This window comes from Euprymna scolopes, chromosome 37, assembly GCF_053919585.1.
Source record: "Euprymna scolopes isolate OS-2025 chromosome 37, ASM5391958v1, whole genome shotgun sequence".
Lineage (NCBI taxonomy): Eukaryota > Metazoa > Mollusca > Cephalopoda > Sepiida > Sepiolidae > Euprymna > Euprymna scolopes.
Window position 1 is genome coordinate 58,263,956 of NC_136518.1, and position 13,091 is coordinate 58,277,046.

Consider the following 13,091-nt stretch of genomic DNA (forward strand, 5'->3'; position numbering starts at 1 on the left):
TCTCAACAGATTTTTGATCTACAGACTTGAAATTTTGTATATAGGATATTCAGACATGTGGAAAATTTTGTAATCTGTTTTCATTCGGAAAAAACGGGCTGCTAAAGTATCAAAATTGAAAAATTGGTACATGGGAGGTCGTCAGAGTTTTATCTGTTTACTGTTTCACGAATGCGCATGTGTAAATGGTTCACATGACAGATTTATTATGTTAAAAATAAGCAGGTTTGAAAACACTTTTTAAAGATTGTGCCAAGTAAGCCTAATGGTTATCGTACTTAACTCACTGTCTTTAGGCATTGGTCTCGATCTCAGCCTTTTTTTTACAAGTGAACTGTTTAGAAAAAACAATACTCGCATGCACATGTCTCAGTTTCTGTATGAACGAATATATAATATTTATGCATATTTTGCAACCGGGCAACGTCGACCAGCTTGCTAGTATATATATATATATATTTGAAGATTTTAAATTTGTATACAAATAACTAATAAGATTATCCAATTGATAAGGTTATCTCACCTGTGTGCGCCTTCTTGATGTACTAGTGCAGTGTTCTGTGACTCCCATACAGAAGCAAGAGATGCAACCTTCTGGATTACTCTTAGACAAGTAGAAAGAACCTTTAATACATCTGTCACATCGTTCTCCTTTGGTGTTTCCCTGAAAAAAATAAATAAAAATAAAAGAATAAGACATGAATAATATGCCCTTGTTTTGTTTTATCCTCAACTCTTATGGATTCATGATGTTTTAATGGTGTATGATTACAAGAAAAGGAAAAAATATTGCTAAAGTGGAAGAATGATTTTTCACTTAATGTTAATGCAAGACTCTTTCGTAAAATGTATTGAGTACTCTTGTCATATTTGGACTAGTGAATTTCTGTCCCATTTGAGGGCTCTTGATAAGGTGCAGAAACATATCTAACTTGATTGTCCCCACCCTATACTTTTCATGACAATCCCTTTCTCATAAACGTGATGTTGCTCATCTCAGTTAATCTTATAAATACCATTATGGCACGTTCTTCAGAATTGTCTGATCTATTCCTTGCTTCCTTTGTTCCAGCTCGTTTGACTCGTTGGTCTAGTGGTCTAGTGGTCTGCATCAATTTGCTGTTTTGATACCTCATTGTAATACAGCTTTCTATTCCAGTAGCTTCTTTGCATGAACTGCAAGATTGTGGAATTCTCTTCCTGCTGACTGTTTTCCTCCTACCTACAACTTTGGTATTTTCAAGACTAAAGTCAATAGGCATCTGTTGTCTTTGCGATAATAATCTTTTATTCTTGTTAGCTCTTTACATTAAATGGCTTCATGCCTTGTCTAGAGCGATTTCCATAAAAACTACATATTTTTGGCTATCAATAGTGTAATGAATATAAATAAATGTCTTTACATCGACCAAAACGTTGTGCAAGTAACACTGAAGATGAGAACATTATTCCGATTAATTCAAATAATCCAAATAATTATCCCTCATCTAAAAAATTCATAACGATAATATCGTGTATTTTATTATCATTAGTCATCAAAAGATAGTATAATAATACATTAATAGAATAGTATACTTTTTACTACAGACAAATCCTAATCTATTTCCATCAACATCGTTTATTTTATTATTGTTTCTTTTATTTTTATCGATCCCTAACGAGACACATTGCCACCGAGACGCAAGGGGCTACTGTGAATTAGAGGCCACATTTATGGAGACACTAAGTGGGAAAAGTAACAGTATATCTGTTTGAAGGCAAAAACATTTTTAAATGTAAATCTATGCAATATGTAGTTCTGTCTGCTTGTCCATACACTATTCCTAATGTTTAATAAATATACCAACATAATAGTGATGGGATGATTTCAATACATTTCTAATTCTTATACAATTACTGATTACTAAATTACCGATACCGGGTCTTTATAAACCCTTAAGTATTTAACTATACTTGATATTTTTTTCCCGATTACCATAAAAACACCTGTTAAATGTGTATATATTTTCTCAACCGTAAAAATTCACTTGTGAGTAATGATCTATAGATTTTCGTTTAAAATCAATAAATATGTATTATTTTATCATGACTACCAGCAGTGGAAAATTTTGCTTTAAACAAAATAAAATAATGGCAATTAAAAGAATCATTTTTGCCAATGGAAAATAGGCAACACATTTTTCTGATTCCAATATGCTCAAAAGTTCTGATATTTCTGGTTCCTGATTCCAATTAATCGTCCCAACACTACCACATATGCATATATATTCTGAAATTATGTAACTAAGATTATTGTGATTAAAGAGCAACAACATTATAATGGTGTCTTCAATTCACACTTGACAACCATAAAAAACGAATTTATTTTACTTTATATCTTGGAAATTAGAGAAACAAAAAAACAATGTAAATATAAATGAGAGTTTAGAGTTTTGCACAAGAATACATAAGGGTCCTCATGGATTCCTAAGAAATGCCAAATATGCCTCAAGGAGCCGGTTAAACCTAAGATTATATCAAAATTTATTTCAATTAATCTTACTGTTCACACCCAATCAATTCTGAGTACAGATTTAGACCCCGTAGTTGCTATATCTGAACTGGTGCACCAACCACTACCATCTCCCTTGTTTTCTCTTCGATGGGATGCAAAAAAAAAAATAAAATAAAAATAAAAAAATAAAAAATTATAATCTAATGGGTACCGCACTATCTGCAGATCTCTTGCCCCAGTCACATCACTACAGTGTTGCATGCTTGTGCTTGTTTTACAAGTACTTCCACGAAATGTGCTCTAAAGAACGTACTGCATTTGTACCCTATCAATGTAAACAACCCTGCCCAATCCGATGAAGGAAAATCCTAATGCTTCAATGTAAAAATATGTGAAGTGTGAAAGATACTCTTGATTTGTAAGCCATGTTTAATCAAAAGAGTTTTCGATAAGTAGCTTTTCTGTACAAGTCCTGGAGAAAATTTTCAGTGGGTAGCTGTTCTGTACAGGTCCTGGACTTTATTATTTTTCAGACAAAGAGCAAAAGATCTTTCTTGTGTTGACATGAAAAAAAAAATATGTGCTGGAATGCTAAAAAATTCAATCTGATTATGGAGCAATTCTGGTTTCTGATTGGTTGCTAGCAGAATGTGGCCATTTGATTCATCAATTCTTATCGCCAGTATCTATAAGTAGAACCTTCCAATTCTCGATGATCATACCCTCTTATATAAAAAATATTGCAACAGATTCTCTACTCTAATAGCTTCCTTAGATAGCTTGATTTTGGTATTTCCTCCATGTTTCTCTGACCGTATCACCATGCAGAAATTTAAATGCAATGTGAACAAACATCTTGCTGTCCAACTCCCCAACCAACTACCTTATAAGTTATAAAGTAAGCTAATATACTGATTTCAGAAATAATGGATTTACGCGAAGACTATAAATATGGTTACATCTAACACATTGTATGTAGCGATTTGTGGCAGTTATGGCCACCAGAATCATGGCTTGTACTTCTGTAATATAATTTTTACACTTTTTGTTAATTATACCACTGTGTCTTGATTATTATAAGCCAGTAAGGCTACAGTAATAAATCTGGTCCTTATCACAGTAGCTTTTTATAGTTCAGTGGCAATATGCCTTGTTTGTGATGAAGAAAGAAAAGGCAAAAATACAATTTTCTAAACATCGTAAAATGGTAAGAATAAAAGAAATTTAATATAGGCTGGATGCAATAGAACATTTCTCATTTCATCCCAGGCAATGATGGGAGCCTTTTTAAAATTGTTACAATTTGCTTACTTTGCAGTCACATCTGTTGGTGGCAGGATTAGGGTCTCTTGATTGGCTACCACGCAAGTCACAGGCCTCTGCAAATGAAAACAAATATAAATAATTAATCGACATGAAAAAAGTGTCTTCGTGATATTATTAAAATATTTACAAATAAAACAAACGAAGATGGATCCAATTAGAAAGTGGAATGAAAATTTGATTAAAAAGAAAAACAAACATAACAACCATCATCATTACTTTAACGACTGTTTTACATAATGGCATGGGTTGGACAGCTTTTTGAAATTGACTTCCAAACAAATCAATCGCTGACCAGGTCTTTATCCCTCTTTCTCTAAACCCCATTCTTATCTCTTTCCTCATTTTCCTTGGCCTTCCCCTCTGGGATGACCCTACTCCCTTGACTTTTCTACATCTACTTATCCAAGAACTCTCATACATTCTATTATCATTTTAACGTCCATGTTACATGCGATGGACGGCATTTAGAAATTGTCTTCGAATTGAATCAAACTCTGGCCAGGTCTTTATTTATCCTGCTTTCTCTCAACCCCATTCTTATCACTTCCTTTTATGCTTTCCTTGGCCTTCCCCTGTCACCTCAACTTTTCTACATCTACGAACCAAAGAACTCCTATCCATTCTTTCAATGTGGCTATACTATCATAACAGATCATCAAAGATTGGATTGATTCTTTCATAGATATTCGAATGCACAGAAATTAAATATTTTAAAAGATTTTCTTTGTTTCTTAAAAAACAATTAAATGAAACAAAGAATATCTCAGTGAAAACTATTTGAAAAGGGTTTGAACATTTCATTTTATTGGTATTTTAAAATTTTTAATAAATAAAACAAATTTGCTGTTTTTATAGCTGTCAACAAATGTTTTTGCTTAGTAAAACCACCACAGTAGTTTTTTTTTTTTTTTAATTACTCGACCTCGTATTGCAAATATTATTTATAAGTTTTTTCATGGCAAAAATTACAAATATGACTATACATGAAATTATTTTGGACCAACAATATGTCTCTACATGGCAAAACCAGGTGAATACAGTAAGTGATGGATAAATTTTGACTTGAAAACGAGGCTTAGATATGACTTTTCCCTTGTAGTTTATGGGGTTTCGGGAGCATAAAAATGATTTAAAATCGATTATTTCTTACCATCCAAAGGTCGGCAATAATCTCCTGCAACTCTTGGATTACCAATGTATCCCTCTGCACAGACTTCGCACTGGTTTCCAGTATAACCTTCAGGACAGTCAAGGCATCGGACACGGCCATCACTTCCCAACATACAACGCTTCGAAAACCTAAGTAATAAATAATAAAACAATAGGTTTAAAAATACATATTGTAGATGTTTTATGTGTGCAGGTGTTCAAAGATGCTTAAAGGTATGATGTGCACCGCATCAACACCACCTAACCTATAATATGCGACCCACACAAGATGATTCTTTGTAAACAAAAACAACAAAATTTCGAAAATTATATTTTATTATAAGGAATACACATTAAAATTTAACATTGTGGTGATTTTAATAATGCAAATTAGATCAAATTTAAGTTTGAGCCAAATGAATGCAAATGCTTAATATTTTTATATCTATTATTATTATATATATTATTATACGGTTAAAAAGTGACTATATAATCTTTATGTCAATATTATTACGGTTAAAAAGTGACTATATAATCTTTATGTCAATATTATTACGGTTAAAAAGTGACTATATAATCTTTATGTCAATATTTTAAATGAAAACATAAGCCGGGTGCGTGTGATCCCTCTCTGGTGCTGCATGGAGATGACGCCACAAAAAAATAGTGAAAAATTGAGGAGTGTGAAAAGTGTAAAGGGCCAACGTTGCCTTCACATTTTCGTCAAAGTTTCAGAAAAAACTAATGGATGAATGAAAAGTTATGGGGTAAAAAGTGTCATTTTTTGCAATTTGAGGCATTTGTGATCTCTTTTGAGCTCGTGGGAACGCCGAATCTCAGTGAAAATCGACAAACGGTGCAGTTTCACGCCTTAACACATGTATATTTGAATTCAGCACCATGGAAAACACCTATATAGATATACATATCAAGTTTTTGAATAATATGAAAAAAAAAACTCCAAGAAGGCATATTTTTTTAGCCCTAAAGGTCCCAGAGGGATGCGAACCAGAATTTTGCCAAACTCATCCATACTGGATTTATAAGAACAATGGGTTCCACATTTTGGCAAAATTTCAGAAAGATTTAATGGATGGATCAAAAGTTATGGGGCAAAAAGTGCCATTTTCGGCCATTTTTTATCTCTTTGGAGCCTCTGGGGATGCAAAATCTCAGTCTAAATGGATAATAATGTAGCTTCAGGCCTTAACACATGTATATTTGAGTTAGCCACCATGAAAAACCACTATATTGTCACACATATCAAGTTTATATTGAGAAACATGAAAAACAGCCACAAAAAGGGGCGTTTTTAGCACTAAAAGTCCCCGGGGACGCGAACCAGAATTTGGCCAGGGTTACCCATACTGGATTTATATTAAAAACAATGGGCTTCATATTTTAGCCAAGTTTCAGAAAAACTTAATGGATGGATAAAATGTCATAGGACAAAATGTGTCATTTTTGGCCATTTTGGGGCATTTTTGACCTCTTGAGTCCCTGGGGGACACAACGGGAAATTTTGTAGAAAATTTTTTTACTGTTCACATCTATTTAATTAAATACAATTTGTGGCAAAATTTCAGTAAAAACTAATGGACGGTTATCTGGCAATCGTCCGGAATAATGGATGCATGAACGGACACCACTGAAAACATAGGTACCTCTCCAATAAATCGGGGGGGGGGGCAAAAAATGTAACTACATTGATCTCCAGAGATCTGCTGAAAGTGTTGCCCTTCCACTGTAACTACGGCATCAAAGGCTTGATTCCCCTTCCTCAGCACACACACATCAGGGAGGTAAGTAATAGACACTTTATACTAAATATCAACAAAGTAGGAATTCCTAGTTGATACTTGTTGCAATATTTTTTGCATAATATGAGAGTATGACCTTATAGATTTCGGCAATTCTATTCATAATCATGTATGATAAGAACGAGTCAATCAGATGCCAGAACGGTTTTATAAAATATACTGAATATTGTTGAAATCTTTTAGTCTCAAAACGAAAAGACGACTACGTTTCTGCTGATTGTGACTGGATTCATTGTTTGCCTGGGAAAGCTCCTCTAGCCAAATTTGTGCCGCTATTTTTGTTGACTGAAACTACATTTTTCTATTTCACGAATAACTTTACACTCAAGAATACTTTCTGACTCTAAAATTGACCGTACAACTTATGTTGCATCTTGAAAGACATGGGAAGGGGTTTCTGTGGCCGCGATATCACAAGCGAGAAGAGGGAGATCAAATCAATTATAAGTTGAATATGTAGAAAGAAGACATCTCAAATCTTGTAAAACAACCCCCACCTCCGTCTTGGGGAGAGAACTTAGGAAACATAGTAATGGCAATTTAGTACCACGATTCATGCAGATATATTCTCTGGTATCATCATCATATTCAGTTTAACATCCGTTTTACATGCTAGCAAAGTGGCGAATAACAAAATATGAATTTTTGCTGTGTGGTGGGATAATTATTTATAATCTCTTGTGCCGCCACTGGACATAACCAGTTTCTTTTAGGAGAAAATGCTGCAGAATTTGAAAACTGAAATCTGAAGCCTTACTGATTTGGCTCAGATGTGTGTGGACATGGACAAGGTTTGCATTCAATTCCTCGTGAAGGATCTCCATAGAAACCATCCTCACAGATATCACATCGGGGACCTCCAGTGTGATCTTGGCAATCCTGAAATATAAAAAAAGTAAAGAATCCATTTAATACAATCACTTTGGAATCATCAAATTTAATAATAAAATGGCATTTTTTTGTTACACGTGTTTTTATGTGAAGTGTGTAAGACATTCACAGCAAGAGCTCGTCTTATTACCACAGCTTCTAACAAAACCGGATATTTGATCTTTCAAAAAGCTTAGTTCGTGCAACAGAGATAAATACAATTTTATCTTTCTGCAGACGTCGTTTTTCTGCAAACTAAGTGGAACACATGACCTGAACCAGTCTTATGACAAGACACAATGTTAGTCTCTCAGTAAGTCTGGTATCCATGTATAGGGGGAGGGAGTTATTCCCAAATTGTCATCTTGCAACCTTGTCATTAATCTTCTTCAATGGTGTCATTACATTTAAACACTGACCCACACACTGTATGTAAAGACAGTCACAAAGAAACAAAAAAAAAAAAAAAGGGAAAGAAATTTTACTCACTTTTTAAGGCATTTATTAACAGTACTTTCCAAAGAATGCATTGTATCTTGATTTCAAAGTCTTTTAGTTTGCCATATAGTTGACAAAACTGTCATGCCAAATGTTTAAAAGTCTCTTACACAACCACGTAGCCACATATCCATCTCACACCAGCATGCCTTACCGGTACACCAACTACATAGTGTCTTCCTTCTTTTGCTTTTTCCTTTTCTCTTCCTCTGCTGTGATGTCATATCGCACGCTAGCTTGGTCATTTGCATATGTGTTATGCAGCTGCACTGCTAACACATGTCAATGACTGTTTCAATCTAAGTACTAATCGTTGTCTAAAAATGATCTGAGAACCAGTATGCCAACATGATTTCGACTTATAGTAAGATTAACCTCTTGCTCCAACAAATGAGTTATTGTTTTGTGACAAATTTTAAATTATCTATTGTCAATTGTAATATTTAGATTATTTGCAGTATTGTTCTCATCCTAGATGTAAATTCACACAATGTTTCAATATCAATACTAATTACAAAATTACTTAGACTTATCTGATCATGGCTGAGGAAACAAGAACAAGTTACTCCCATGAATTAAATAAAGGGCTGCATTTGAAATTCCATACAGAATCCAGAATTGACAGAATGATTCCAGAGTTCGACAACACGCATCTGAAGAAGGTTGAAGGTTACATCGACTGAAGCATTGTGAGAATATCATCCAAGATGAGAACAGTATTCTCAATGATCTAAATGAATATAAATTTTCATCTCAAATTCCAAAACACCTCACAACCGAGCAACGCCGGGCACCCATGCTAGTATATATATATAAAGAAACTGAGTAACAAAAAAAATGTATAAAATAAAGAATGCAGTTTAAATTCTCAAAGAAAAAGAAAAACCTATCGCTGACTTAGCACTTGCATAAGCTGAAATCTAAAATGTCTATTACAAAAGAGAATTCAACTATATAAAGTTGAAAAAGAGAAAACGTTCACTAAAATTGTTAAATAGAAGACGGGGATCATCAGCTGCTTACTATGTAGCTGTTTCGGTAGCTGTAAAATACATGGCTCTCCAATGGAAAATACCAATAACAAAATGTAGATACAATAGAGTTACTATTTATACTAATATATAAAAAATGAAATAATAATATAAGTAAATTTTATAATAGAATTATAAGATCAATTCTGCAAGATTATATACATACATATACATACACATATACATACACATATATATATATATATATATATATATATATATATATATATACACACACACATACAGGGTGACTCCAAAAAAACAAAAGCTAAATGGAAGCCATCTATAACATATGCTGTAGAACGGAGAAAAAAGGCCAAAGACCCTTGTGTTTTGATGTTCGGAATATAATAAACTAGTTATGACCAAAGTTTCATTTCATTCAGACAAAACACTAAGAAACGGGGCCTAATTAGAGTTGGGGCCCGTTTTTTTTTTTTTTGGTGTCACCCTGTATATATGTAGGTTTGGTTGAATACCGCAGTTTGCTTGTTTTTTAATTTTCTTAGTAATGTTCTTGATGTGACCAGCAGATTCTCTGGGTTTAACTGGTAGTTGGTATAATATGACCTTGACAACACTTAACTATTTAAAAAAATCTACTCCTGTTGACAGTCTTATGTGTATGCTATGAAAGGACGTTCAGTTTGGCTCTCTGTGTATACTCATTTAAATATATGTCGATGTCTACAAAGCGAAACTCAGTTTGTATACAAATATCTAGAGTTCTCTATGCAACAGGTAATGTCACAAATTACCTATTATTGCAATAATTTTCACCTCATTAACCCTTATCCTCGAGTGGCTCTCGGCCTTTATAAGCGGTAACACAATAGTTAAAAAAAAAAAAAGAAAACGAAAAACTTACAATGCAAACACCAGTGTAGGGATCACAGTCATTGGAACGGCCATTGCAATCACAAGGCAAACACGTACCATAACGTCCTTGGTCAATCATGCGGTAGCCATTAGCGCATTTCTGAAAAAGAAAAATGCGTTGAAAATGTAATTATCAAATAACACAAAATAGATTTAAGAAAACAGGTAGCGTTATTTAACATATAAAATTATCTTGTCGGATTTTAAAATTCAAACCAAAATAGCATTTTAACTGACAAAAGAAAATTTGCTTCTGACTAGATAATTTATATTTGTTATTGTTGTATCATTTTATTTACAATATAATATAATAGCAAGATTAATATAGTGGAGCCTAAACATGAAACATTTTTAAATAATCACCTAAAAACTTGTAAACATAAGCAAGGGGGAATAACACATTTTTAATTGGAGCTATCTATGTGAAATGTAAAAATCTTTAGTCGTTTTAGTTTTTAACTTTAATTTGTTTGCACGATTTCCCGGGCAAAGTCCGGTTGGTGCATCCTGTATTATATAAGGGTATATGACTTGTATATTCTTATATAAATTGTAAACCAAACAAATGCTAGGAAATTAAACCTCAGCTGCTCCTGATAATTCAATATAAATTTCCGATTCCGATACAATTACTAATTCTGGTTCTTTTAAAATCTCTAAATATTTAGCTATAGAGCTGTTAATTTTTGGATTACCATGAAATAACATAAAATATGTAGATATATTTTTGCAAATGTAAAAATACACTTATTTAGGGGTGGGGGCTATAAACTTAAGTTTAACTGATAGCTTAAAATCAATAAATATCATTCCAAATTAATCATCTCAACACTCATTATCAAAAACAAAAAAAAAATATCAAATTGTTAAATTTTCTTTATTTTACAAAAACACATTTCAGTTAATAAAATCTTCCTAATAACACAGCATGAGATCCAAATCTTTGAATAAATTAAAAATACAAGAATAAAAAAAAAAATAAACTAGCATTTCCATATTTTTATATGAACCATGTAATAAAAGAATGTAAAAAATTTTTAAAAGTATTTTTTATTCGAATATTATTTTTTAAAAGAATGTAAAAATTCTATAAAAAAATTAATATTCATATTTTTATGTTACCTATTTAAATATTTCGCTGCAAGCAATGAACATCATATATAACAAATTACCTCACATGAAAGTCCAGCATAGCCAGTTGGGCAGTCGCACTCCTCAACCAATACTGTACGATCTCCTCGACCTTGTGGAGTGCCTCCATGCATTGTAATTCCATTGATACTGGATTTAAAAAAATGTAAATAAATACATATCGAAATAGAAAGGCTGTTTTTGTGGCCTATAATTTCTCTCTATATAAAACAAAAAAATCCGTGTGTGTGTGTTCATGCATAAATTGTCAATGGTTTATGTTTGGAAAAATCAACGGCATATATAGAAACAACAGGTTCCTGTAGATGTTTTAGTCTCGTTTAAATATTTTTATTATAATGATCTAAGAATTTGAATTTTAAAGCAGTGGCAATGTGGTTTGGTAGAGAACCCCGTTAGATACAAGAAAAATTAAACAGAAAAAGGTCAACATATTCAGAAAATTCAATGTCTCATATTTATTTAGCAACTAGCGGGGGTACCTGGCGTTGCCCGGTTGTTTGAAGGTGTGTATGTGTGTGTGTGTAAGGGAAGTAATAACCCTGTTTAAATATTAAAAAAAAAACTATGTTAAACTTCTTTAAAAAATCGGCAAAACTAAAACAAGTGAACAAACGTAAAACTTTAAAAAAGAAATCGGAAAAACAAAAAGCATAAATCAGGGAAAAAATGGACGTGTTCGGAAAAACAAAAACTAAAAAACATTGTGAAAAGCGAAAAAAAAAAAAAATGGCATAAATAACCCTTCGATTCGTTAAAATTCCATTCTAGTTTTTTTTAAGCAACTACGAAGTAAAAAAAATCCAAACCAGTGTTCCTTCGTAACTGTCCTTTGTGAACGATCTTGCAATGGTGTTAAGTGGTGACGGGGGAAGGTGGAGTTTATTAGAGAGAAAAGATTTTACCACTTCAATTGATTTTAACCGATTTTGGCAGTGAACTCTCACCAGAAAAAATATCGGAATCTACGATTTTCGAGGAAGTGGAGAGGTAATAGGCCTATAACACACCTCAGATATTGTGCTGCAGTTCGTGCATATTACATTTGCATGAGATGTCTTAATTTTTAATCCTATTAAGGACAAAATCAGAGGGGGAAAGACTTCATTTTTATATATATATATATATATATATATATATATATATGGAGGATATGCATTGAAGAAAAATAGGATGGTGTCATATCCTTTAAACTTTCGAGGTAAACTGTCTCTTCCGACTGAAAATTTATAATAAAAGAAAACTAACTACTCAATTGCAGTGTATTTTCATCTGGAAGTCAGGAAAGCATGGGATGTCCATTGCGGAAGTCGTGCAGAATTTATTAAACGGCTAATATTGAGGTGTAGAGCTTATTTTGTTTGATATTATTAAACTATTATTATATTTTACCAGTAATTATTATATCATTACTAGATTTTTTGCCTATTAGAAACAGACAAAAGTTATGTCCGATCCATTTAGAATTAATACTACATGCCAAATTAATCTTATATATAGACAGCTATATATGTCTATCGGTGCTGTCTCCATATTTCTTCACTATCTCCTCTGAAACTAAAAGTCGCAGAGCAGGGCTAGAGGCCTCAAATGATTGGATTTTTTTACAGACCGTTCTTTCATGGGTCTTTAGCCCGTTAAAAAAATTTTAAAGAGTGAAAAAAAGCGGTTAAAATTAAAAAAAAAAATCGTTAAACATTTTTTACATTCATTTTAGTTTATTTTTAATTTTTAACAGGTTTTATGCGTATCACGTTGGTACAGTGGTAACGTCACCAGCTTTGAATGCTACGGTTTCGGTTCTAGATGATGACACCGAAATACCTTTTAATTTTTTTTTTTTTTTTTTTTTTTTTTTTTTTTTTTTTTTAA

General features: G+C 32.6%; 1 protein-coding gene across 1 annotated transcript in view; it reads right to left on the reverse strand.

Annotated features, from left to right (window-relative positions):
- The window catches only part of LOC145261202 (uncharacterized), a 751,089-nt gene that overhangs the window by 82,549 nt on the left and 655,449 nt on the right, over positions 1-13,091 (reverse strand). Inside the window, exons 97-102 of the mRNA XM_080119542.1 lie at positions 11,240-11,348; positions 10,057-10,167; positions 7,547-7,668; positions 4,971-5,119; positions 3,806-3,873; positions 524-664 (exon numbers count right to left, since the gene is read on the reverse strand). Of these exons, the coding sequence (XP_079975668.1) occupies positions 524-664; positions 3,806-3,873; positions 4,971-5,119; positions 7,547-7,668; positions 10,057-10,167; positions 11,240-11,348 (700 nt within the window). The remainder of the gene's footprint in view (positions 1-523; positions 665-3,805; positions 3,874-4,970; positions 5,120-7,546; positions 7,669-10,056; positions 10,168-11,239; positions 11,349-13,091) is intronic.